General features: G+C 53.5%; 1 protein-coding gene across 1 annotated transcript in view; it reads left to right on the forward strand.

Moving 5' to 3' along the window:
* ZNF423 (zinc finger protein 423) overlaps positions 1-27,593 on the forward strand; it is a 281,514-nt gene that overhangs the window by 117,316 nt on the left and 136,605 nt on the right. The window contains exon 3 of the mRNA XM_007459483.1: positions 18,783-21,997. Within this exon, the coding sequence (XP_007459545.1) occupies positions 18,783-21,997 (3,215 nt within the window). The remainder of the gene's footprint in view (positions 1-18,782; positions 21,998-27,593) is intronic.

A 27,593-nucleotide genomic window follows, 5' to 3' on the forward strand; every position in this document is an offset into this window, starting at 1 on the left:
GCTCGTCCGGAGCCTGTGCTCCACAATGGGAGAGGCCACAACAGTGGAGGGCCGCGGTAACCAAAAAAAAAAAAAAAAAAAAAAAAAGTAGGTAAGTAAAGAAGTAGGGCACAAGTCTGGAAGGTGACCCGAGCATGGTGAATCACTGGATGGACTTGGCTTCCGAATCTGGCGCCACCACCTTAGGTAAGTGTCGTGGATGGGTTTCCTGAATGGAGAGCTTGAGACCAGGACTTGGGTCCAGGTTCTACGATGGGGAGGTAGGTGCTCTAGGAAGCAGGAGTGAGGGACAGGGAGAGTGAGGCAGGGAAGGGAAAGGGCAGTATTGAGGAGGAGTGTCAAGGTCACGGCTGCGGACCCCTGGGCTCAATTCTGCTGGGACCTTCCTGTATGTGCAAGATGCCCCGCAGGCTCCAGTCCCCCTTTGGTTGAGGACCACCTTCTGGAGAGAGGCAGAGCCCTGGAGGTGAGAGCTTGAGGTGGGGCCTCAGGCCCCGGCGCTCAGACCGTCCACCCCAGCTGCGGCTGGACCGAGTGGCCGAGGGCTGTGATGCACGTGCCTGGGGCGCCTGCCGAGGCAAAAGCCCTTCCGCTCTCCGTCCCCAGTGTGTTCTATGCAATGGGACCAATCTGTGACGGTCTTGCGGGATTGCCGAGAGGGCCCCTGACACATCACGGGGCAAAGAGAGCAAGTATTTTGGGGGAGTGCTTCCATCCTCCCAGCTGTGGGAGGCTCCTCAGTTCTCCAGATGCTGGGGGGATCCTTGAGCTGGTTCTCTGTGGATTCGACTGAGGTGAAAAACAGTGGATCGGGCTTCGAGGTCAGACAGCCTGCCTGCCTTGTCTGCAGAAGTCTGACCCTCCCAGCCCGAGCAGAGTGTCCCCCAAGATGTGTCTGGGCTGAAAATGAGGACTCGACGCTGCATCCTCCCGGGGTTCTTGATTGGGCATCCATCCTGGGCTCTAAGTGAAGCTGGCTCCGGAGGTGGGAGCGGGGATGTTCTTGCTTCTGAGCAGGTGTCACCCACTCAGTTTCCTTCACTCCCATATGGTGATTCGCACACACAGCATCTCAGGGTGATTAAAAGCACAGCCTGCGAGGTCAGGTGACCCGCATTCAAAGCCCAGCTCGGCCATTTCTGACCTGTAGGACCCTGGAAGTGTTAATTAACCTTTGTAAGCCTCAGTTTTCTCATCTGCAGAATGGGGGCTGGCAAGAATAAGTCGTCAGACTGTTGTGAATATTAAATGAGACAACGTGTGACATGGAGCAAACAAGAAATGTCTAGCACATAATCAATGTCATTTGTTATCCATATGTTATAGGCATGTATGTACATATTTAATATGAAATATAGCATACTTATTAATCATCTTTCCATGTCTTTAGCTCTACGTTAGACGCTTCAAGTTCTAGGTTAGAAGTGCCATGTGGTTTTCTCTGATACTGGGTTTTGTGAAAATTATAATACGAATCTGGTCATTTATTCACATTCTTTACCTTCATTGAATACTTCCTCTGTCCACACCTCCAGTAAGAAAGTCAGGTTACAAGCTGTGTTCTGTAAATGAGGTGAGGAGAGCCCGGAGGCCAGGGGCTTTCCCAAGGTCACACAGCTGCTTGGGGCTGGAAGCAGCCCCAGAACCAAGGTGCTGGTCCAGCCCGCTGGGAGAGGCCCCGGCCCAGTGCCGTGGGTTTTGCTGTGTTCTGCCTGGGGCCAACCAGACCTGGAGGGGAGGCGGCAGCTCCTGTGTGGATGAGCTCTGATTCTCCCCGGGGCCTCCCTCCCTCAGGGAGCACTGAGACCTCCTCAATCTGTCTCAGGCCTCGCCCAGATGCCCTGCCTGTGACCTCCCCCTGCCACCTGGCCTGATTGCTGTGAGCACAGAGCTAAGCCGGGTCTCTAGGGACTGGGGGGCATGGCCTGAGGGGCGGAGGGCTGCTGAGCGGGGGGCCGGGTGTGGCAGCAGGCTCTTAGGACAGCTATTCCTGAGCCTCAGCTCCCAGGCCCTACCTGGCACCGTCTCTCACGTCTTCTCCCTGGAGGAGCTGGGGCTGGAAAAGCATTTCAGGGGCAAAGCCCTGGAGAGACCACGCAGACTTCAGCCTGCTGGTCCTGAGATTTCCAGCTTCCACGCTCACTTCTACCCTGGATGTCCCAGGCTTTGGTCATTTGTATCCCTCTGCCGTAATTTTTGCAAGATTTCCGTATCACTGGTGCTATGATTTACCTAGTATTTTTCTTTAAGTCCTCTTTTTGTACTTTAATTTATTTATTTAATTCTGCCAATGGAAAATCAGTATCATTTGCTGTAAGTAGGCAGTGACCTTAAAAGTAAATTGAAAACAGACCCAAAGAAAAGCCCACATTCAAGTTATCCCAGCCAGAGCTTTGGTATTCTGAAAACCCTGAGCCTTGGGGTCTATTCTCTCTTTGTTGGAACGTTAGAGAGAAATTAAGGACACAGCACCAAGTGGAGCCCTTCTCCTCTGCCTGATGGCTGAAAAGGGAATTGAAGGGGCACGAACTTTCTCACTTTGTGCATCAGTGTTAGGCTGCACCCTAAATCACCATGGGTTCTAATGATGGTGCACATCCCACGTTTGGGGGACGCGGGTCAGTGGAGAGCCGCCTCCTTCCTCAAAGCACAATTTGAGTGCCCTTGCTTCCCAGCATATGGCACCTCCCTGCTCACACTTCGCTGATCCTTCCCGGGAGGGAGCTGTCCGGGCCTTCCCCAAGGGAAAGCTCCCTAGGGCCCTGCAGATGAGTGTGAGCTGTGTTAGGCAGACCCCTTGGATGCATTGGACTGCTGTCTCCTTAGTTTGATGGCTTTCTGGAGAAATATGGGATAATTCCAGGCTCTTTCCACTACCTGCTGTGAAACTCGGGGCCCTTGCCCTCTCTGAGTCTCAGGTGTCTGATCTGTAAAATGGGGAAAATGATGGTGGGCACCACGTAGGATGGAGGTGGGGATTTAATGAGGTAAAGCTTATGAAGAGCTTGGCACTCACGGGGGGCTCTGTGGTTGGTGGCTGCAGGGTGGGACTGGGCCGTGGGCAGTGATACCAGTCTGAGGTTCAAAAAGTGTCTCAGTGTGACTATGTTTCAGACCTGAAAGAATGAGGGGGGACACAGGGGCTCCCCAAGGACTCAAAATAGACAGTGATGCCAAGTGCCACAGTGCAGGGTGAAAAGTGGCAGTGCCCCCAAGGTCAGGGAAGGGCAGCAGTGGTGGCAGAGGGAGTCAGGGAAGGCTTCCTGGGGGCAGTGTCTTGAAGGAGGAGACCCTGCTGACCAGGCCGGGCGTGCCGTGGTGGCAGTACGGGCTTCTGAAGGTGTTGCTCACCTCCCTCCCCACAAAGGAGAAAGAATATCCTCTCCCTTTCAGAGCCTCAGGTAGGGCTGCAGCTCTGGATGCCACATACTCTTTCCTCTGAAGTTGGCTGAGGAGATGCCTGAACACTTCTCAGAAAATTCGAGGACTTCCAGACTGCAACTCTGACATCTGCAGCTATAACGTAGGGAAGGGAAGAATGCTATCCAAATAAACTTAATCCTAATCAAAGGAGTATTTTCTTACAGAAAAGTTTCACCTATACTTAATAGTTTTAAATTGTTCCACGTACCAATTAGAGGTTTAATTCTGCTGTTCCCTCCAGTGGCTGGAGGATGTGTGTGGTTTGCGTTTAATCAGAGTTGGTTTTTTTTTTTTGGCTGGTTCCAGGGAGGGGAGGAGAGACGAGGAGACTGTTTTGGGGTTTCCTTCTGGTCCTGCCAGGACCCGTGTCTAGGGGAGAGGTGCTGGGTGCCTCCGAGTTTGGGGTTCTCTGCCGGGGCACTGTGGACGTCTCCAGCGAGTGAACCAGAGTCCCCTCGTGCCCACCTGAGGGCAGCTGGGATGTTCTGCCACCACATTCCTGCCTGGAGAACCCAACGCCGAATTAAATATATGGATTATCCAAAAATTTCTGCAGCAATAAGGTGAGTTATTATTGATTCACAGAGCACGACAAAACATCGCTGCATGAATTAGCAAACAGCTGTTTCTAATTTGAGTTTAGAAGGGTACACAGAGGAACTTGTTTCTCTGTTCACTCCTTTCATTTATAATGAATTTTAATCACCGCTACAGGTGAGAAAAATGTAGAAACAAGCTTGTATCTTGTGGAAGAAACAAAGGAGAGACAGATGCTAACAGATTTCCAGTCTGTGATAAAAAGGATGTTTTGGTACACTTTACATGTAATTAGAGCGCAGCTGTTTCCAGTCCCAGGTCCACGAACACGGCTGAATGTGGGCTCTGCCGATCTCCAAAGGGAGGAAAGAAAAACAGTGATTCAACCCTGAAAGCATCTTGCTTTCTCTCGAGTCGAGCAGAGAGCCCTTTGCTCCGGCCCTTGGTGGTGTCATTTCGTGAAAGCTCATGGAGGTGACTTCGGAGACTCTCTGCAGCCGCGACGGTGGGAGGCTGGTGGGGTGAGGTCGGGGAGTGCAGGGGGGCCGGCCAGGGGGCTGATGGAAAAGCCTTCCAGAGCCCCTCTGCTAGTAACAAGGGCCCCATCTTTGGGGCTCAAGGGGGAATATTGGGGCCCTTTGTCCCTGGCAGGAGCCTATCGTGACACTCCACCTTAGCTAGTTTGATCACCGCCAGCTCTCGGGCGAGTTGACGAGTGCTCTATTTTTTTTTTTCCTGGTATGTTTAATTTCTGCAATAAAACTCAAGCTCAATTGCATTTTCAGTATCAGTGCTAAGTAAATTTGTCTAAGGGATGGAGTAGCCGGGCAGGCTGTGTGTTCTGTGGGGTCAGAGGCTTCAAGGGGAAAGGCAGATGTCCCCTTCCTGTCCTGGGTGTCCAGCAGCCCTTTGGGATGGCAGCCTAGTGGGTGAGGGGCAGGGGTGCTCTGGGAGTCAGGCCTCATCCCCCACGCCCTTCACCGTGAGCCTGGAGACCCGGGTGCAAGTGCCAGCGAGGCTGCTGGTGCCTGAGTTTTCTGTCTATACGATGAGGGGGTTGGGCTGGGGGCTCTTGTAGGCTTCTTTCCTCTCTGGTGTCCTGGGATTGTAAATGGCAAGGACCCGATGGGCCTTTATGCAGGTTGAGTGTCTTTTGCTTAGAAAATCATCTTCTGTAGGGGGGTAACTGCTTGTCCTTAACTTAGACCTTCCTGGTTGTTAATCAGAACTCAGGGAGGTGGGACCCCTCACTGTCTTGTGCCCATTCAAACCATCACGGCAATTGCCTGCCTTTCTTGCCTGTCTCTCTCTCCCTTTCTCTGCACTGTGACCTTATGCTGAGCTGGGAGCCAGTAGCCAGTGACTATTTTTATTTTATAGAGCATTTCTCATATATAACCTGTTACAAATATTCACTTATTTCATTTTCATTAGCAACTCTATAATTGGGACTATTGTTATTATTCCCATTTTACAGATGAGGAAACTGAGGCAGGTTTATTCTTCTGTACAGCTGAGGAGGTTCATTAACTTGATGGAGCTGGGAGTCTAAGGCTCCTAAGTCCAGCTGCTGGACTCAGCTGCCAAGCAAACACAAGTGCCTTTGGGGCCCAGGACACCTCATAATGAGGAAGGGAGCCCTGTGGGTCTGGACAAACAGGAGAGTGAGCACCTGGTTCTAACGGGGAGCTGCAGTTCTGCTCTGTCATGGCTGCACCAAATGCAGGTCCTGTGTCTCCAGGTCTTTGCCTTCTCCTTCCAGAAAACTCAGAAGTGGATGTTTTAAAAAACGTTGAGTGTTCTTGATTTCTAAATGTTGGCATTTTTACAAAATAACTGATAACTGGGTGGTCCCCAGACCATCTGGTGAGAGGACAGTCACGGTGATCTGTGTCCCCCTGCTCAGGTCATCATCTCTCTCAGTCCAGCTGGGAGTCCAGTCCCAGCTTTTCCACTTACCTTCTGCTCTGTGACATCGGGGTTTGATCTAACCTCTCTGTTCTGTTTCCTCATCCGTGGGGTTGACCACGCAGCTTACTGTGTAAACCCAGATCCTTTGAGTGTGAAAGAGGGACGCAGGCTGGGTGGGATGCTGGGTTCCATCCCAGGATCCCTGGGTGTGTGGCACCCTGCTTGCTTGTGATATGGAAATAACAGCCACCACCACTACCTCAACCATGAGGAGCTGCTCCAACGTCAAAGGGATAATGGGCGTGAAAATGCTGTGTAAAATTTTAAAGGCCATACAGTTGATGGGATTTACAATTAATGAAAATAGTATAAGTTACACTAGTAACCTCCTTCATTTATTGAATGCTTAGCAGCATGTACACATTACCCATTTTGTAAGGTAGACACTCGTATTATCCCCATCCTATGGTTGAGGAAATGGGGGCTCAGAGAGGTGCAGTGACTTGACAACCGTCACACAGCCAACGAGTGGCAGCTCAGTCTAAGGGAGCCCATACTCTCAAAATATGGTTCTGCTGTCTCCCAGTGGCTGATGTCTCCTTGAGACTGATTGAGTCTTCAAAATAATGCTGATGTTTTTGGTTCCCCGGAAGGTTTATTAAGGGCCTGGATGGCAGTTATTTGCTGTCAGGTGGCATTTCAGCAGCCCCTAGAGACAGCTAGAAAAAGGCATGCCAGGCCATGGCTTTCAGTCTGTTGGGAGGTCTGTGGGCCCTCAAGGATATGTGCCAAGTGTCCCTTAGAGGTGGGTCAAAGAATAGGACCCCACCCTTCACCCACCAGGGCCAGCTCCTCCTCTCAGTTTGGGGCCACTGACCTCTGCATGCCAGCCTCCACCCTCATGCTGCCTGTTGACCCTTGAGCACCACTCCCGCCCAACCTGCTTAATTTTTATTCCCAAACTGAAAGAATGATCCCTGCCTTCCCTGTCTGTGGCCTCATTGGTGATGATGAGATCATAGCTGCAAAGGCACTCTGAGCTCCCTGGAGCAGGGAAGGGTGAATACAAATTGCTGTTATTTTTACTAAAAGCATAATTCTAATTCAAGATTTTAGGTGGAGCCATGTCAGCTCCTGGTATCCTTTATGAGGCTCCTTGGCCTACCTCTGAGGAAAGACATTCCAGCTGCCTTTTCCCCTTTCTTCTCAGGGTGGACTCTTGATTTCTCAGGGGTTGGGCCTCCAACCTTTACACCATACCCTCAAATGTCCCTTTAGGGAAATCAAATATCTACATGCACGACTGACTACTGCTTACATGAAAGGTTTTTTCCCACCTCTTTTAAAGTGCTTCAAGGGCTTCCCTGGTGGCGCAGTGGTTGAGAGTCCGCCTGCCGATGCAGGGGACGCGGGTTCGTGCCCCGGTCCGAGAAGATCCCGCATGCCGTGGAGCGGCTGGGCCCGTGAGCCATGGCCGCTGAGTCTGCACGTCCGGAGCCTGTGCTCCGCAACGGGAGAGACCACAGCAGTGAGAGGCCCGCGCGTACCGCAAAATAAATAAATAAATAAATAAATAAATAAATAAATAAAGTGCTTCAAAGTGGCAAAGCCTTGGTTTAGAGTTGAAACTTGAGACAGTAACTAATTGACAGAGAGGTTGGGCAGACAAGAGCAGAGAAACCTAAGAATGCTAGGTACCTTCTGCAACCCTCAGAGGTCCAGGCATATAGAGCAGACTCAACAAATATGCGCCGAGGGAAAGAACACAGACTGGGAGATATCCAGCAGGAAGCTGGGATACCTACTATCTGGCATTCCTCATTTCTGTATCCAGGGAAGCCATCACTAGTTGATCACAGACTCTTAGAGCTACAAAGCCTCTCAGAGACCAATTCATCAGATTCCCGCTCTCAAGAGTTGGGAAAATGAAAGAACAAGAGGGGATGGGTGTACTTGCCTCTACATACATCCCTATGCTTATTCAGTGCCAGAATCTGAACCTAGTCCAGTAGTGATCTCATCCACTGTGGCTCATGGTACCACCCTCTGGGCTCAAAGTTCTACTCTCTGGCTTTGCCCTCTGAGTTATCATTTCTTTTTCTTTTTTTAAATGGAAATTATCACATGTTTGCAGCTGAGTAATTTTATTAGCCTATTTCCTGCCTGTAGAATATGGGGGGGGCTCCTCAGCCTTCTTCCTTCTCCTTTTTGGTCCAAGCTGGCAGTGTTTCTGCTGGTATAAACTTTTCAAGAAGCTTGTGGGTCTCCTGTGTATGTCATGGGGGATCTACACCTTTAGACAGGAGGTCCCTACATAGGTTTTTTTCTAGATAATCTGATCCCTACTTTTGGCTTCTTCTGGGATGGCTCCAGGGCAATGCCCCCAAATTTCCTAGATGCTCTCTGGTTTGACATAGAGGATATGTGAGTCACATTCTTTTTATTTATTTATTTATTTTTATTTTTTTGCGGTGCGCGGGCCTCTCACTGTTGTGGCCTCTCCCGTCGCGGAGCACAGGCTCTGGACGCGCAGGCCCAGCGGCCATGGCTCACGGGCCCAGCCGCTCCGCAGCATGTGGGATCTCCCCGGACCGGGTCACGAACCCGTGTCCCCTGCATCGGCAGGCGGACTCTCAACCACTGCGCCACCAGGGAAGCCTGTGAGTCACATTCTTAATCTCTTCAAAGAGTCTTTTGTGTGACTGAGTGTTCCAACCTTTTGATTCTTCTGAGATATTAGCAAAATGTATAGTCACACTCTCAGTCTTTTCCCTAGAGCGTGATTTGCTGATAGTGGATCTCTTAATTATAGTGTCTTTTGCAATTTGGTTAGGCTGAGAATTTCCAAAATCATCAATTCCTGGTTCTTTTTGCTTAACAGTTCTTCTCTCAATCCATCTCTTTCCTCTCCACTACAAGCAGCAAGAAGAAAACAGGCCATACCTTCAGTATGTCGCTTGGAAATCCCCTCAGCTAAATATCCATTTTTATCTATCACTAGTCCTGTTTTCCACATAACTGTGGGACATGATTCCCTAAAGCTTCCTGGCACTGTATAACAAGTATCCCTTTCTTCCAGTTTCCAATATCAAGTTACTCATCTTCTAAGCCCTCGCCATCAGTGCCTTTAACGTTCATGTTTCTCTTATCCGTTTGTTCATGATGATTTAGGTATTTTTTCCGGTGACTTAGGTTTTCTCAAATGTATTCCTTACTTCCCTTTGAGTCTTCACTAACAGAGTCAGTTTTTCTATGAATAATCTTTTAAAGGTAATATAGGCTTTTTCTACCACATTCTTGAAAATTCTTCTAGTCACTGCCCACTGCCCAATTCCAAAGCCACTTGCACGCTTTTCAGGTATTTGTAATAGCATCACCCCTCTCCTGGTACCAATATCTGTATTCGTTTCCTATTGCTGCTGTAACAAATTATCATGGACTTAACCGGCTTAAAACAAGAACGAATTATTATATTATAGTTCTGTAAATTAGAAGTCTGACATGGATCTCACTGGGCTAAAACCGCAGGGCTGTGTTACTTTCTGAAGGCTCTGGAGAGAATGTGTTTTCATGGCTTTCCCATTTTTAGAGTCTGCCCACATTCCTTGGCTTGTGGGCCCCTTCCATCTTCGAAGCCAGCAATCGTATCACTCTGACTTCCTCTTTTGCCTCCCTCGTCTGCATTAAGGACCCTTGTGATTACATTGGGCTCTCCCAGGTAATTTAGTATAATCTCTTCATCCGAAGGTCATCTAATTGGCATCCTTAATTCTATCTGCAACCTTAATTCACCTTTGCCATGTAATGTAACATATTCCTAGGTTCTGGGGATTAGGATATGAACATCTTGTTGTTGGGGGGGGGGCATTACCTTGCCTACCACAATCTCTGCACAGATTATTTAAGCATCCTGCTCCGTCTGCCACATTCTTAATCTCTTCAAAGAGTCTTTTGTGTGACTGAGTGTTCCAACCTTTTGATTCTTCTGAGATATTAGCAAAATGTATAGTCACACTCTCAGTCTTTTCCCTAGAGCGTGATTTGCTGATAGTGGATCTCTTAATTATAGTGTCTTTTGCAATTTGGTTAGGCTGAGAATTTCCAAAATCATCAATTCCTGGTTCTTTTTGCTTAACAGTTCTTCTCTCAATCCATCTCTTTCCTCTCCACTACAAGCAGCAAGAAGAAAACAGGCCATACCTTCAGTATGTCGCTTGGAAATCCCCTCAGCTAAATATCCATTTTTATCTATCACTAGTCCTGTTTTCCACATAACTGTGGGACATGATTCCCTAAAGCTTCCTGGCACTGTATAACAAGTATCCCTTTCTTCCAGTTTCCAATATCAAGTTACTCATCTTCTAAGCCCTCGCCATCAGTGCCTTTAACGTTCATGTTTCTCTTATCCGTTTGTTCATGATGATTTAGGTATTTTTTCCGGTGACTTAGGTTTTCTCAAATGTATTCCTTACTTCCCTTTGAGTCTTCACTAACAGAGTCAGTTTTTCTATGAATAATCTTTTAAAGGTAATATAGGCTTTTTCTACCACATTCTTGAAAATTCTTCTAGTCACTGCCCACTGCCCAATTCCAAAGCCACTTGCACGCTTTTCAGGTATTTGTAATAGCATCACCCCTCTCCTGGTACCAATATCTGTATTCGTTTCCTATTGCTGCTGTAACAAATTATCATGGACTTAACCGGCTTAAAACAAGAACGAATTATTATATTATAGTTCTGTAAATTAGAAGTCTGACATGGATCTCACTGGGCTAAAACCGCAGGGCTGTGTTACTTTCTGAAGGCTCTGGAGAGAATGTGTTTTCATGGCTTTCCCATTTTTAGAGTCTGCCCACATTCCTTGGCTTGTGGGCCCCTTCCATCTTCGAAGCCAGCAATCGTATCACTCTGACTTCCTCTTTTGCCTCCCTCGTCTGCATTAAGGACCCTTGTGATTACATTGGGCTCTCCCAGGTAATTTAGTATAATCTCTTCATCCGAAGGTCATCTAATTGGCATCCTTAATTCTATCTGCAACCTTAATTCACCTTTGCCATGTAATGTAACATATTCCTAGGTTCTGGGGATTAGGATATGAACATCTTGTTGTTGGGGGGGGGGCATTACCTTGCCTACCACAATCTCTGCACAGATTATTTAAGCATCCTGCTCCGTCTGCCACCAAGTGAGGCAAGAGACCAGCTACATTCGTTGGTGTTTGGCATCAGAGCCAGCCTCGGGTAATCCAGCTTGGTAAAGCCAGCCACCGACTCTGCCCACTTTGGGACATGTCTTTGTCTTTGTGGCGGGTGGGGTTATAAAGTATGAGGACCTCTTCTTGGCTGTCCTTGAGTTGTAGGGGTTGGCACTGAGCAGCTTCTGCAGTGGGGCAGGCCCTGAACTGGCACTCAGGGCCTGGAGAGGCAGTGTAGTCCAGTGGTTAGTGAGTGGATTTGGGGTGGGGGTAGTGGTACATTTGCCACTTGCTAACTCCATGTGCTCAGAAAGTTGCTTTCCTTCTTGGAGCCTCAGTTTGCACGGTTAGAAAGAAGGGGATGTAATAGCACCTACCTCATAGCGATATTGTGAGAATCAAACGAGAAAATGCTGGCAAAGGATCTGGTTTATAGAAAATGTTCCATAAATAGTAACTACTGTGGTTTTTATGAGTTTAGTTCTGGATCTGTCTGCTCCTGCTATGTGGCCTCTGTTTCCCCATCTGTGTTAAACAAGGTGAGTGATGGCCCGTTAACTTCCTCTTGCCTCCCCTCCCCCTTGCACTGATCCTACATGTGTGCCTATAACTGAGTTGCAGAGTATTCTGGGATGGATGACCAGCTTTGTCACCTGGTAAGAGGTAAGGACCAGGGCAGGCACTCTTGTCGCCTTCTTGTTGGTGGGCCCCCCTGGGCCTAGTTTGAGTCTGGATGCTTGCTGCCTCTGGGGGCTGAGTCCCTGGTAGGCATGGAGACAGTGAGGATGCCCCACCCAGCTGGGAGCTCTGGCCTGGCAGCCTCCGTCTCCTACTGGGCCTTCATACCGTGGGATCCAGGACCCCACTCTGGTCCAGAGGTTAACTGCTGGGCCTCTCAGGAAGCTCACACCACAGTTTACTGGAAGCAGCCCCAGGAAAAGGCCTCAGAGATTGCCCAGTCCAGCCGTGTCACAGAGGCAGAAGCACTCCCACCCTCCCAGCAACAGAGTGTCCTCTGGGACCGAGTTTGTCACAGATCCAGGCTCCCCACAGATCCCTCTGCTGCACCAGGTTTACAGGGAGCACAGGGAGACAGATGGGTAGAGATTTGAAGTTTCCTAAGAAGAGATCAGCAATTCACCCAGATGTTCCTCCAGCTGAATTTGCATCGTTTCATGTGTGGAAGCCACCTGTCTGGTTCTGGCTGCCTCTGTGGGAAGTGCAGTCAGTGGTGTGTCCTGAAGCACATTCATGTCTTGCAGCTTTTGTCACCTCGGGCTCTGGGGAGCATTGATCTGCCCTCCCAGGATGCCTGGGCTGCTTTGTGCCCACTTTGGGTGGACCTCACCATCAGCAGGGTTGGACCTGCTGACCCTTATCCCTGGCTGGAGACCCCTCTCTAGACTACAACACAGCTCCACAGTACCTGTCAAATGCTGTTGTCTCTGCTTGAACAACAGGATTTTGGTGATCCTGCCCTAAAGCCTCCTTTTCAGAGGGCATGCCACAGTTCCCTTCTTGAAAGAGAAAACCTGATGGTTAAAGGCTTCTTCTCTAGCACTGGGAATCAGGAGACCTCCTCCTCCAATTTGCTCCCCACTCTTTGAACATTCCACTTGTGCACTCCTCTGCTCGTGGCAGACATTACCAATCGATTTCAGCACTCATTTCTTCTGAGCCCAGACAGGGCCTCAGAATCCTCCTGAACACAGTATTCGAGGTGACCACTAACAATTTACTGTCCCTGGAAGTTTTCTTCTCTCTCTGGGCCTCAGCTTCTTCCTCTATATCAAGCGGGATTGGCGTAGATGGTTCCTGAGTCTGGGGTCGGGCCACAGTTATTCCCATTCCTGGAATTCCCAACGAGGACAGAGGGGAGGCTCTACCTGGAGCACCATAGAGTGCTTTGTCTTGTGGGGAGGGAACTTGCCTCCATAGCAATTTTTATTTTCCCATGGAATTGGGTGAATAGCAAGGAGACCTTTTGGGGCTTCGTGAGGAATCGTCGAGCCTTTTTGTGGCTATTATGGAAAGAATCTGGATGATTGGAATATTGTCCAAAATGACTTTTATATTCATCCACAGGGGACTCTTGAGGCTCAAATTCCAACTTCCCATATTACGTGGAGGCAGCTGAGGGCCAGGTCTCCTGCTGGACTCTCTGTCCAGTGCTCTTTCCTCTGCCCCAGCGTGTCTCCCTCAGGCCCCTTGCTTGTCCCAAGTCTGCCTGCTGTGCATGGTCTGGACTATCCATGGGGCAGCGCCCAGGTGGGGTGCACTCGAGTGAGCCCTCAATCCCCAGCACAGTACCCCACACTGGGGGCACTTGTGGACTTGATGGAAACTCCACTCCTGGGACCGCTCAGCTTTTGTCCCCTCTGGAGGCTGGTGGTCATTTTTATTCACTTGAATGGACCTGCCCATCCCAGGAATGTTCTAGAAACCTGGAGCTGCCCGGGCATTGGCTGTTTACACCTTCCCCCTCACTGTTCTTTTCAGAGCCGTTTATTCCTCTAGCACAACTTCAGTGACAGAGGGCTCCCGCCCTCCTCAGCCTGTGCCCCTCGCTGCAGGAAGGTCCCCCTTTCCACTCACTCCTCTGGGCCTGTGGGCTAGCTACTCTCTCTCCTGCATCCAGGTACTTCCTCGGCAGCCCCGACCTTGATTCTCTGTGACTGGAGGAGCGTGGAGCCGAGGGTCCCAGCCATCCTGGGTGGCGGCCACTCTGCTCTGTCCAGACAAGGTGTGTCTGAGGCCACGTTGTCATTGCTGTGGCCTCAGCCTGTGGAATTCACCAAGTGTGGCCATGTGAGCTTGGGGTCCACCTGACTCTTTCTGCCACTGATGTATCCTGAAGCCCAGTTAATGTTCTTTTTTCTACATAATTGAGTTTTTATCGAAATTCCTCCCCTCTTTTATGCTTATTTTCGTCCTCTTCCTGCAGCAGACTGCAAAAGCCCCATATAACCCATTTCCTATCAGGCCTTTTTTCAGGATTAGTCCTTTTTTTTTTTTTTTTTTTTTTTGTGGTACGCGGGCCTCTCACTGTTGTGGCCTCTCCCGTTGCAGAGCACAGGCTCCGGACACGCAGGCTCAGCGGCCATGGCTCATGGGCCCAGCCGCTCCGCGGCACGTGGGATCTCCCCGGACCGGGTCACGAACCCGTGTCCCCTGCATCGGCAGGTGGACTCTCAACCACTGCGCCACCAGGGAAGCACCAGGATTAATCCTTTTAAAATGACTTTAATTTCCTTTTTGAAAGTGATTTTTCTATTTATTTTGTTATATTTCTTTGTACTCATTCTAGCGGGAGGGGGAGGCCAAGGATCTGGCATTAGTCACTGGATTTCCCTCTTGATATTCTCATGTGACAGTGCCCCCTCCCAAAGGAGAGAGGCAGGGTAGCATGGTGGGTGAAAGCACCGACTCAGAACCAACTAACTGGGTTTGAATCCTGGCTCTCCTGCCTGCAAGCTGTGTGGCTTTAGGCGAGTTACTCAGCCTCTCTGTGCCTCAGTTTTCTCACCTGATCAGGGAAATATTAAATAATAATATTAGTGCCTATCTCATTGGGCTGTTGAGAGGACTGAATGAGTTAACACATGTAAAGCTTTTAAAAGACTGCCTGGCACATAGTAGACTCTATCAAACATTCACTTGGACATGAAAAGGTGGTTGGTCGAGCTGGACTTTCCTTGAAACTACCTTCTCCCTGAGTTCTGAAACATTCAAGTTGAAGGGGACCTTGGGGTTGCCTTCATCCTGTTTCTGCACCCCTTCCCTTTCGGCACATCTGCCTGAGGGCGAGTGCTGCACCGGCTGCACTGTGTGATGTCCAACAGTCAGCATGAGGGGAGTGTTGCCGCTGTAAGAAAAGGACCCCCCCTTTTCTGGACACCCATCCATCCTGAGTGTGCTGGCCCCAGTCATCTCTCCAGTCTGCTCCTAGAAGAGTAAGCTAAGTGCCCCCTCAAACAAAATGCATTTGGAGGGGATGGGGTGGCAGCAGTCAAGGTTAAACGTTGTTAAGGTAAAAGGCTTTAAACAGGGCAATCTGAGTTGGGTCTTTATTTGTCAACATGCCCATTTCCCCTGACTGGATCTTTTCAGTTTAAGGAGCCTTATTTTCGTTTCAATTCAGATGATTATAATCTCAGCAGTTGCTCAGTTTGTTGTTCCCAGAATAATGTGCTTTGCTTTAGTTTTGAGACTTGTTTGCAGAAAAATAAAGCCAGCCAGGCAGCCCCGCAATGAACCTCGGGGACCGTGGTGCTGGGGCAGGTTGCTTCTTCTCAAAGACTGGGTGGGGGTGCGGGTGGAGCAGGGTGAGAGTAGACCGCGCAATCCTGGTCAGACACCACTGGGGCATCCGGCTGTGTGACTCAGGGCAAGTTACTCACCTCGCCGAGCCTCAGCTTCCTCATCTCAAAAATGGGATGTCACCAATGGGAGGATGAAAAGAGATTAATTGTGGTAATAGAAGCACTTAGCACAGTGCTGGCACTTGGGACATGCTCACTAAATGTAGCTGCTAATTTTATTAGCACTAGTGGTACTCATTTGTGCTAATTATTATTATTGGCCAAATAGTGCTTTTGTTTATCAGTTTTATTGAAGTGTAATTTGCATACCATAACATTCATTTGTTTTAAGTGAGCAATCCAGTGACTTTTAAGTAAATTCACAGAGCTGTGCGGTCCTCACCGCAGTCCAGCTTTCAGGCATTTCCATGATCTCAGAAGGATGCCTCTTGCCCATTTGCAGTCAATCCCTGCTCCCTCCTCTGGCCTCAGGCAGTCACTAATCTGCTTTCTGTCTCTACAGATGTGCCTGGTCTGGACAGTTCACGTAGATGGAATAAGAGTGCCTCTTCACATTATGTTTTCTGATCCACCCCTCACAACACGTCCCTGTTTGCAGATGTGTGAGCTGACTCTGAGAGTTTAGAGGAACGCTTGTGGGGCGGACAGATGAATGGAGGAGCAGGGTTCAAGTGCACGTGTCTGCTCTCATCCTCAGACAACGTGACCGAAAGACGTGTCCGGGCTTGGTCTTTCTGGCAAGGCCTCTTCCTTGCCCCCCTCACCCACGAACTGGCCTGTCTTACATTCTTCGGCCCTGCGAGCTCCAGCCAGCTTCTGGACCTCTGGGACCTCGGGGGCCCCTCCCTGCAATGCAGATGATGGGCCATTCTGGTGGTCCTGTCAGGGCTCAAAGGAGAGCCAGCCCATGACTGCATGGGAGCTTGACACGGGGTTGCCTCTCCTGGTCTCACCCACTCAGGTGTAGTCTTGTACGACTGACCTGTGTCAAGGGGCCTGACTGTGGACAGGCCTGGTGCTGTCCTTCCCTGGGGGACATCATTGTGGTTGTGCCTCAGTTTCCTCGTCTGTACAGTGGGAGGGGCCCTGGGTTCTGCCTCCTTCGTGGTTAGAACAGCCCTTAGCAGAGGTACACAGGAAGGGCTCCGTGGCAGCTTGCGTGAGTCTGAGCTAAGACGTCAAAATAATAAAAAGCTGGTGGCGCCCGGCCAGGGGGTGGGGGCCGAGCACGCCCCCAAGCTGCCCCAGCTCCAGCAATCTCCCCCCTTGGGTCCCTTTGTCTGCGCCCCGCGTAGCCCAGCTGGCAAGAGCTGGGAACTACCATGCAGGGGCCGGAGCGCCTCCCGCCGCATCTCATCTGAGGAGCTGGTAGCCCCGTGTCCTTCCCCATCCAAAGGGCCTGTAATGTGAGGCTCCCAGGGGAGCGGGTGCCCTCACTTTGGGAGGCACCCTGCTCTGGGTTGGGTGACTGGGCTTCAGAGGCAGGGAGGCTGCTGGGAGATGCAGCACTCTGGGCCGGAAGCTTTGGAGAGCGGCATCCTTCCAGGCAGAGCTCTGCCAGCGGTGCCAGCTGGGGTCAGGCAGATCTTCACACGGTCGGGGCCAGAGGGCCCGGGCGGGCACCGGGGTGGTGCGTGGACCCTAGGAGCAGGCTCTGAGTGACCCCGAAAGACCCTTTAGCCGGCCTTGCTTGTCTCTCCAAGTCTTGGGGTTGGCAGCTGTGAGAGCCTGGGGGTATGGGACCCCCGGTCTGAGCCATGCCTCCATGATGGTGTGTGTGTTTGTGTCTGCAGGTGAGTGTGCATGTATGTTCAAGCTTGTGTGTGCATGTGGGAGTGATTGCAGGGGAATGGATATGTTTGTGTGTGTGTGAGAGTATGTGACTGTGTGTGATTGTGTGTGGGTATGAGTGTATGACTGCATGTGTGTGAGTGTGTGTTGGTGTGTTGGAGTTCACGTGTGAGTTGTGGGAGTGACGTGTGACCTGTGTGTGTGTGTGTGTGTGTGTGTGTTTATGCGTGCAGGTGTGTGTGCCGGTGCCTGCCCAACCTCGGAATGTGGTCCCCCTGCCTTTCCCTTCTAGAGGGTCTGGGCTGCCTCTGGCCAAGAATTTCTGGGTTCCACCTGTGAGGCGCTTCCGAAGACTCAACTGGCTTGGCTGGGGGCCAGAGAGGCGGGGGCCGTGGTCTGTTTCCTCGGGGGTTAGAAGAGCAAGGTCAGTGCAGTCGAGTCTGAGCTTTTGTTTGTCTCTCCCCTGCCCGTAGCAGCCTGCGGTCCGTTTCATTCATTATTAAGTCTTAAAAATCCACCCAACACGAAACTTGAGCCATGGAATTCACTCCCTGCTCAGGCTGGCTCGGTTCAACCCCCGCCGTGTCTTGGGAAACTTCACTGGTTTAATTTGCTGTGTCCGGTTTGCCTTTGTTTTTTCCAGAAATGGCCAACCCCTAGTGCGGGGGTGGCCCCTGTCCCTGGGGAGGGCGGGCCGCATAGGGTGTCTGTGCAGGTCCCATCCGCACACGCCACAGGGGATTTAAGGGCCCACTAGGCTCTGAGATCTGTGGCCACCTGGGTCCTGGCCCCATCTCTGATCACCACACCGTCGGGCCATCACCCAGGGTCCTGAGATAACTTGGGGCAAATCCGGGGGTGGAGGGGGAACAAAGAAAACGACCGCCCTTGGGATGGTCTGGGCTGGGAACCCTGCAGCCCCTTCTCCAGTGCCCCTCGTTTACGCCCGTGTGTGCTCTCGGGGCTGATACCATGTGCCTGTAACTTCTGCCTCATATGTCTGTGTGCACCTGAAGCAGCAGTTCCAGCTTTATCAGTCCCCCCTTCCCCGCGGAACGTGGTGTGGACGAATTCATTAAAATGCATTTTATTTTCTTGCAGAGTTTTGCTTACGTCCCATTGCACCAGTGGGATTTTCCCCCACAGACTAGGGGTTGGAGGGGGAGCCAAGCCCCGTGTCTTGATCAAGTGATGGGACTTACCTCCTTTGGGCCTATGGGACTGATGGTCTCTGAGGACATTTCAGGTGACTTTTTTTCCCAGGCTGCTGCACCCCCCCCCCCCCCCCCCATCAGGGAAGTGACTGACCTCACCTCCTGTTGGGGGGCTGGGTGCTGCATCCAGCGAGGTCCAGGAACGTGTTGCCCAGGGGAGAGGCACGTCCCCTGCTTATCCTGCCACCCTTCTTCCACCCCCTCTGCAGACTGGAAGGCCCGCATGTCCACTTGCTTCCGGCCCCCCAGACTCCTTCCCCCCACTCCCCCTGCAGCAGTTGGCCAGCTGCACAGCCTCAGCCCGCGAGCTTTCAAGAAGCTGGCTCTGTCCTTGTCTCTCACGGCCCTGGGAATTGCCTCTTAATCTCTCTTCTGCCTTCCCTCTGCAGATGGTGACGACGACCCACAGCTCTCCTGGGTGGCCTCGTCTCCCTCCAGCAAGGATGTTGCGTCACCCACGCAGATGATCGGAGATGGGTGTGACCTGGGCCTGGGTGAGGAGGAAGGGGGCACGGGCCTGCCGTACCCTTGCCAGTTCTGCGACAAGTCCTTCATCCGCCTGAGCTACTTGAAGAGGCACGAGCAGATCCACAGCGACAAGCTGCCGTTCAAGTGCACCTACTGCAGCCGCCTCTTCAAGCACAAGAGGAGCCGCGACCGGCACATCAAGCTGCACACGGGCGACAAGAAGTACCACTGTCACGAGTGCGAGGCCGCCTTCTCCCGCAGCGACCACCTGAAGATCCACCTGAAGACCCACAGCTCCAGCAAGCCCTTCAAGTGCACCGTCTGCAAGCGCGGCTTCTCCTCTACCAGCTCGCTGCAGAGCCACATGCAGGCCCACAAGAAGAACAAGGAGCATCTGGCCAAGTCGGAGAAGGGGCCCAAGAAGGACGACTTCATGTGCGACTACTGCGAGGACACCTTCAGCCAGACTGAGGAGCTGGAGAAGCACGTGCTCACGCGCCACCCCCAGCTCTCCGAGAAGGCCGACCTGCAGTGCATCCACTGCCCCGAGGCCTTCGTCGACGAGAACGCGCTGCTTGCCCACATCCACCAAGCCCACGCCAACCAGAAACACAAGTGCCCCATGTGCCCCGAGCAGTTCTCCTCGGTGGAGGGCGTCTACTGCCACCTGGACAGCCACCGGCAGCCCGACTCCAGCAACCACAGCGTCAGCCCTGACCCCGTGCTGGGCAGCGTGGCCTCCATGAGCAGCGCCACTCCAGACTCCAGCGCCTCCGTGGAGCGAGGCTCCACGCCGGACTCCACCTTGAAGCCACTGCGGGGCCAGAAGAAAATGCGGGATGACGGGCAGGGCTGGTCCAAGGTGGTCTACAGCTGCCCCTATTGCTCCAAGCGGGACTTTAACAGCCTGGCCGTGCTGGAGATCCACCTGAAGACCATCCACGCGGATAAGCCGCAGCAGAGCCACACGTGTCAGATCTGCCTAGACTCCATGCCCACGCTCTACAACCTCAATGAGCACGTCCGCAAGCTGCACAAGAACCACGCCTACCCCGTGATGCAGTTCAGTAACATCTCCGCCTTCCACTGCAACTACTGCCCCGAGATGTTTGCCGACATCAACAGCCTGCAGGAGCACATCCGCGTCTCCCACTGCGGCCCCAACTCCAACCCGCCCGACGGCAGTAACGCCTTCTTCTGCAACCAGTGCTCCATGGGATTCCTGACCGAGTCCTCCCTCACCGAGCACATCCAGCAGGCCCACTGCAGCGTCGGCAGCGCCAAGCTGGAGTCCCCAGTCGTGCAGCCCGCGCAGTCCTTCATGGAGGTCTATTCCTGCCCCTACTGCACCAACTCGCCCATCTTCGGCTCCATCCTGAAGCTCACCAAGCACATCAAGGAGAACCACAAGAACATCCCGCTGGCCCACAGCAAGAAGTCCAAGGCGGAGCAGAGCCCGGTCTCATCCGACGTGGAGGTGTCTTCCCCGAAGCGGCAGCGGCTTTCGGTGAGCGCCAACTCCATCTCCAACGGCGAGTATCCCTGCAATCAGTGCGACCTCAAGTTCTCCAACTTCGAGAGCTTCCAGACCCACCTGAAGCTGCACCTGGAGCTGCTGCTGCGCAAGCAGGCGTGCCCCCAGTGCAAAGAGGACTTTGACTCCCAGGAATCCCTCCTGCAGCACCTGACGGTTCACTACATGACCACGTCGACCCACTACGTGTGCGAGAGCTGCGACAAGCAGTTCTCCTCGGTGGACGACCTGCAGAAGCACCTGCTGGACATGCACACCTTCGTGCTCTACCACTGCACCCTGTGTCAGGAGGTCTTTGACTCCAAGGTGTCCATCCAGGTGCACCTGGCGGTAAAGCACAGCAACGAGAAGAAGATGTACCGCTGCACGGCCTGCAACTGGGACTTCCGCAAGGAGGCCGACCTGCAGGTGCACGTCAAACACAGCCACCTGGGCAACCCGGCCAAGGCGCACAAGTGCATCTTCTGCGGGGAGACCTTCAGCACCGAGGTGGAGCTGCAGTGCCACATCACCACGCACAGCAAGAAGTACCACTGCAGGTTCTGCAGCAAGGCCTTCCACGCCATCATCCTGCTGGAGAAGCACCTGCGGGAGAAACACTGCGTGTTCGACGCGGCCACCGAGAACGGCACGGCCAACGGCGTGCCCCCGGCTACCGCCAAGAAGGCCGAGCCGGCCGAGCTGCAGGGCGTGCTGCTGAAGAACCCCGAGGCGCCCAACAGCCACGAGGCGAGCGAGGATGACGTGGACGCGTCAGAACCCATGTACGGCTGCGATATCTGCGGGGCGGCCTACACCATGGAGGTGCTGCTGCAGAACCACAGGCTGCGGGACCACAACATCCGGCCAGGCGAGGACGACGGCTCCCGGAAGAAGGCTGAGTTCATCAAGGGCAGCCACAAGTGCAACGTGTGCTCACGGACTTTCTTCTCGGAGAATGGCCTCCGGGAGCACCTGCAGACGCACCGGGGCCCTGCCAAGCACTACATGTGCCCCATCTGTGGCGAGCGCTTCCCCTCGCTGCTGACGCTCACTGAGCACAAGGTGACCCACAGCAAGAGCCTGGACACGGGCACCTGCCGCATCTGCAAGATGCCCCTGCAGAGCGAGGAGGAGTTCATCGAGCACTGCCAGATGCACCCCGACCTGCGCAACTCCCTCACAGGCTTCCGCTGTGTGGTCTGCATGCAGACGGTCACCTCCACGCTCGAGCTCAAGATCCATGGCACCTTCCACATGCAGAAGCTGGCGGGCAGCTCGGCTGCCTCCTCCCCCAACGGCCAGGGGCTGCAGAAGCTGTACAAGTGTGCCCTGTGCCTCAAAGAGTTTCGCAGCAAGCAGGACCTGGTGAAGCTCGACGTCAACGGGCTCCCCTATGGCCTCTGCGCCGGCTGCATGGCCCGCAGCTCCAACGGACAGGTGGGTGGCCTGGCCCCGCCCGAGCCTGCCGACCGGCCCTGCGCCGGCCTCCGCTGCCCCGAGTGCAGCGTCAAGTTCGAGAGTGCCGAGGACCTGGAGAGCCACATGCAGGTGGACCACCGTGACCTCACTCCAGAGACCAGCGGGCCCCGGAAAGGCGCCCAGACGTCGCCAGTGCCCCGGGTAAGTGCAGCCCACCCGAGCCTGGACCTTGCGCCTTGGGGCTCCGCTCATGCCCAGAGGAGCCCCCGTGCTGAGCTCTGTGTTGCCCGGTGGCGTTCCCTCTAGTAGCCCAGAGAAGCAGCACCGTTGGGCAGCGGCTAAGCACGTCTGATTGCAGTGGACTCTGAGGTCAAACCCCAGTGTCGCCATTTCCCTTCCTGTGTGACGTGGCATTTATCTTCCTGGGCCTCATTTGCCAAGGGCTCGTCTGTAAAATGGGAATAATAATTGTCTCGACTTCATAGAATTGTTATGAGGGGCCCGTGGCATAATGTAGATAAAAGGCTGATGCAGTGAGCGCTTCCTCAGTGTTCGTGGTCGTCTTGCTCATTGATCGCGGAGTGGACTTATTCACACGCTTATTGGGTCTTCTTGGGCAAGTGACTCTGTTCTCTAGGCTTTAGATTTAGGAATCCTTTGACAATTTATGGAGATAATATACACATAAAGGGCCTGGAACCTGGCACTTAGGGCCCAGTCACGCTAGCAGTTATCACCAGCTGATACTATTACCATCAACAGCGTCACTATAGTCAGTGCAGTTGCTGGTACCTGGAAGGCCCTAGGAATGTTTCCAGTTGCTGTTATCGTTAATGACTGATTGATGATTGATCAAAATTGTCCTGTGCACCCTTTATTTTGGGGGTGCCTGGCAGCTAAGGAGAGTCAGAAACGGTCCCTGCCTTGGGGGCTACCAGGTCAGGGGGAGCCGCAGGCCCATAACCAGTGGGTTTCGATGAGGCAGGGGAAGTCTGAGCTACTGGAGGGTCCACATGGGCCCTGGGAATGGTGACCAAGGGGCACCTGCCAGTGGGCCTGGAGGCTGCGTGACCCTCAGGTGTCAGAATGGGCCCGGGGGTTCCCATCAAGTCTGTGTTGTCTGTTTGCAGACCGAGGAGATGCCAAGCAGATCTCGGGGGTATCTTTCCCTGGAGGGCCACTGCTGGTACCACTGGCAGGGGGGCAGGATTTGGGGAAGGGCCACCTGCCACAGGTGCCTGCTGGAAGACGGGGATGTCTGCTGAGGGTGTTTCACTGTGGGCTCAGGGCTGGGGCCCGGAACTCCGGGATTTTGAGGGGGAGGGAGAGAGAGAAAGGATGGCGGGAGAGGCTGAAGGGAGAATCTGCAGTGGGGGCCCCTTAAGGGGTCTCCTGGCCAGCTCCCCACAGAGGCCAGCGAGCCTGAGGCCCTGACCAAGATCACCCAGCTGCAGAGAGAAACGTCTTCTGAATGAGGATAGAGCTGTGTGTCCAGCTGGGGCCTGAGGCCTCTCCTCAAAGCCCCGTCTGTAGCCGAGAGCTCCTTTTAGAGGTGATTGATTGATTGGTTGATTAAATTTGTCCTGAGCGCCCGTTATTTCTGGTGTGCCTGGCAGCCAAGGAGAGTCAGAAATGGACCACTTTCTTAAGGCCTTTTGACTGAGCAAAGCCTTCTAGGTAGGGGTCCAGCGGTCACCCTTCAGAGGTCCTGAGCACAGTGCGGTCACGGCTGCCCAGCTCTGTCCCCCTGAGCCTCAGCTTGCTGCCAGCCAGTGTGGGTGGATTGGGGAGGATTTGGGCCCTGGAGTCAGACGGCCTGCGTTAAAATCTCCCCCTTCCGGTACCCACTTATGATTTGACCTCCCTGGGCTTCGGTCCCCACCTGTAAAGCCAGAGGGTAATAGTAATACCATTAGTAATAGCAATTGCAATAGTGTCTACCTCCAAAGCTGGCAGCACCTGGGAGGGACCGGGGGGTCGTTCTGCTTTTTTAACCAGCCTCTGCTCTGGTTGGCCGGCGCGTGTTCCTCCTCAGTTGTCAAATACTGTGACTGTCTCCCTGCTGACCTCAGTGTTTTGCCCTGAGGATTAAATGAGTAAAGACGTGCTGGGCATGTAGCAACCATCACTTGTTATTTTCCCGTTTATAATCACACCTCACATTTATTGAGGAATGAGGGTGTGCCAGGCACATCCAGGCACTTTCTTTCTGTTTAATCCTTACAACACTCACTTTACAGATGTGGAACAGGAGGCAAGGAACAATGGGGTAGTCTGCTGTGAGCCCCGCAGTTTAAAGAAGCAGAGAAGGGATTGGAGCCCGGGGAGTGTGTGGTGCCCCAGCCCGAGCTCTTGACCAGCCCTTCAGCCAGCACCTCTGGAGCCCAGCCTAGTTGCAAGGGTGGGGTCCAGGGTGGTCAGCCCAGTGCTCGTGCGGTGGGACAGTGTGGCACGGCCGGGCCCTGGCGTGCCCTGCTCCCAGGTGCGCTCCAGCCCCATCCCTGCCCACACTGGGGCTCCTGCCGGCCGTGGGGCTGCTTCTGGCGTCCCCAGAGCCTTTGGCTATTGAAGGCTGGATCCTGTATCAAGTACTACTTTGTAAAACCCCTACTGTGTGGGCACCCACTCTTATATTGTTTCCGTGGCAACACCCTGGACCTTTGCCATGACCTTGGCTTTGGTACAGAGGGGGCCCAGACTCAGAAAGGTGGAGCCACGGACCCGAGGACGCACAGCTGTGCGTGGGAGTGCGGAACTACGAACCCGAGGGCGCTTGTTTTCTGGGAGCCTGGAAGGCCTTCGTCTCACTGTTCCTGGTCTTGTGAGAGAGAAGGGAGCTGGAACTCACATCTAGAGGCCTGGGTAGATGGGCCATTTGCAGAAAGGAGCTAGACAAAGCCCGGGTACCTCCCCAGCGGAGGCACAGCCTCTGGGGCCTCGCCCCCTGCCTGGGCACGCCTGGGGGCAGGGGCCCAGCTGTCTGTTCGCCCACCCCTCCCTCCCCCAGGGCTCACGCATACAAGAGCAGACTCCGGGGACTGCACAGGGGCTTGGGGGCTGGCAGGCTGGGACCCTCGGGAGTGTATCCATAGCAACCAGCTCTCTGAGGACTGCGTTCCCATGGGGCCGAGGCTGCCGTCGGCTGGAGCGAAGCGGTGAGGTTTCCGCCTCCCCCTCTGTTTACGGGTAGTAACAACATCACCCCAGTTCCAGCCCCTTGTGGGCAGACCCCGGCCCTCATCGACTCACCAGATTGCCACGGTGCCCCGTCCGGCATGGGGTGGGGAGGTAGACTGGGTGCTTTCACACTCCGTCTTCCTGCAGGGTAAACAGACAGCCAGGTTCAGGTGACAGCTTTCGTCACCCAGAGCAGGACTGTGTGGGGTGGTCTTGGCGTGGAGCCAAGAACGGCAGCGCAGACAGTGGCTCTGGAGGGCGCCTGCCTGGGGTCCAGTCCCAGCTCTCCTGATCACCGGCGCTATGCTTTGACCAAATGATTTAGCCTCTTGACACTCCACTTTCTCCATCCCTAAAGTGGAGCTTGCAGAGTCATTGTGAGTACTCAGGAGAGACACTGCCTGCACATAGTAGGCTCATAGTAGGTGCTCAGTAAGTGTGAGTTGCGATCATGATATGGGAATTCAGCGGCAGGGGCTGTCTTTCCCCTCTCCTTCCCTTTCCCTCTCCACATCCTCAAGCATGTTCTCTTCCTGCCCCGGGACCCTCTGGGGTTGCTCGGGCCACGCTGGGGAAGGCAGCCCTGGCTTAGGTGCCAGGGTTCAGCTTTGGCTCTCCTGGGCTGGGCCCCGGGGAAGGCGCTTATGCAGAGGAGGGGCTTTGAATGCCAAGTTCTGTTTTTCTGTGATTACGTCTCCTAGCGGGGGCTGAACCTCCAGAGGAGGATGGGGTCTTTGGGGGATAGCAAAAGGGAGACGGACCCAGAGGAGGTGTTGAGGTGAGGATGGGGGGCAGCAGGAGGTAGACAGAGTGAGAGTCCTCGCCTGTTCTCCCCATGCTGTGTTCCACAGCCTGGCCTGGGTGCCTGCTCCTCCAGACCCTGGGCATCCCTGGTCTCACATGCAAGGCCCAAAGGGCCATCTTTGGCTGGGGGCATACGGGTATACATGTGCCTTAGTGAGTGTTGGTGCTGGTGAACCTGTGTGTGTGCAGGTGTGTGTACGCCCGACTGTGAATGTGCGTGTGTATACCTATGAGTCTACATGTGTGTCCACACGGATCAGTGCACACCCTTGTGCCATAAGCTGCTTGTGCATCCGTGGGTGCATTGGGGAGTGATGGGTGTGATGGCTGTCAGGGTTCCAGGGAGAGAACTGAAAGCGTGTGTGTTACTGGGGATGCTCTGTGAACTTGTGGTCCATGAGGATGTCTCCACTTCTCTGAGGGTGTTGCACTTACGTGTCTGTGTTACAGGGAGCAAGTGGGTTGCTGTGTGTAGGGGTTGCAGGTGTGTGTGAGGGTCTTGCGTGTTGGTGGTGAGTTGGGGCGAGGTACATAGGATGTTTGCAAGTCTGTGTGTATATCCTCACATGCCTGACCATGCCTGTGCATACGCGCTCTGTGTGTGCGTGTGAACGCCCAGGCTCTTTGGTCAGCAGCTCCTGTGACCACTCCCCTGGGATTCCCCGGGAGCCTGTTGCCCCACGAGGCAGGGCCCAGTCCTCTTCCTGCCACTGAGGGGTGGCATATGGTAGGGGGACATTTGGGGGTACCGTGTCATCCTGCCCAGGCAGGCTCCTGATGATTTATCTTTCAAGCACAGTGATTCATCTGCCCCACGGAGGAATAGCACTTTGATCATGAACTGTCCCCCGCACTGGTCTGGACTAGCTGTGGCCGTGGCCGTGGCCGTGGCCTCTAGAGACTTCCAAGCAAGGTGGTGGGGAGCACAGTCTCCCTTGTCCAGCAGGCTCCTCTGGGCTTCCTCCGCGTGGAGCTTCCTGGGGCGTGCTTCATTCTTGCCTTTACTTACTTCACTCTTTCATTCATTCAATCATCCATTTAAGCATCAAGGACTCATGCTTGCCAGGCAGAGTGGGCGAGGGACACATGTGAGAGGGAATGAATGATTTTGATAGTGGAGAAACCTAGGGTCCACGTGCTCCCTGAGCACAGGCCAGGAGCTGAGCCGAGGTGGGTGCTTTGCGACTGTGCCCCTCAGAAGACTTCAGTCCCTGCTGTCTCTTCTGGCCTGAAATCTCCTCTGCCTGTTGTGAGGCTCCCCTGTTCTGTCCCCACCAGACTCACCCATTATTCCCGGGTGTTGCCGTGCTGAGTGCCTGCTTCCGGGCCCAGCGCTGTGGCTGCTCTGAGGACATACTGAACGCCCAGGTCTCCCGAAGCACTGGGAGCAAGGCCCTCTGGTCTTATCAGCACGGGTCCTGGAGCCCCAGCGGGGACCCTGCCTGGAGCCCGTAGGTCCCAGCACCAGCTGGTCCAGTTGTTTCTCCATTCATTTATTCAACAGTCTCTCAGCAGCAGTAGGAATCATGATGAAAGTTCAGTGCTTATTAGGCACTCACTCTGGGCTGGGCCCTGTGTTGGGTGGTGGGGATCCAGGATCTCTAGTCACCGTGGGATGACTTCTCTTTGTCCCTTCTGCCCTCATAGAGGGCGTGGCACATGTTATTTCACAACTTGTCTCATTTGTTCAACAAATGCTTCCTAAGCACGCAGTCCTTTCTGGGACCCCACAGGTGGACAGAACGCATCCTGGCCCTCTGGGTGCTCACACTGCAGTGCGAGCAAACAAATCAATTGGCCGCGACAAAATCGTATG

Source organism: Lipotes vexillifer, unplaced genomic scaffold, assembly GCF_000442215.2.
Source record: "Lipotes vexillifer unplaced genomic scaffold, Lipotes_vexillifer_v1.1 scaffold342, whole genome shotgun sequence".
NCBI lineage: Eukaryota > Metazoa > Chordata > Mammalia > Artiodactyla > Lipotidae > Lipotes > Lipotes vexillifer.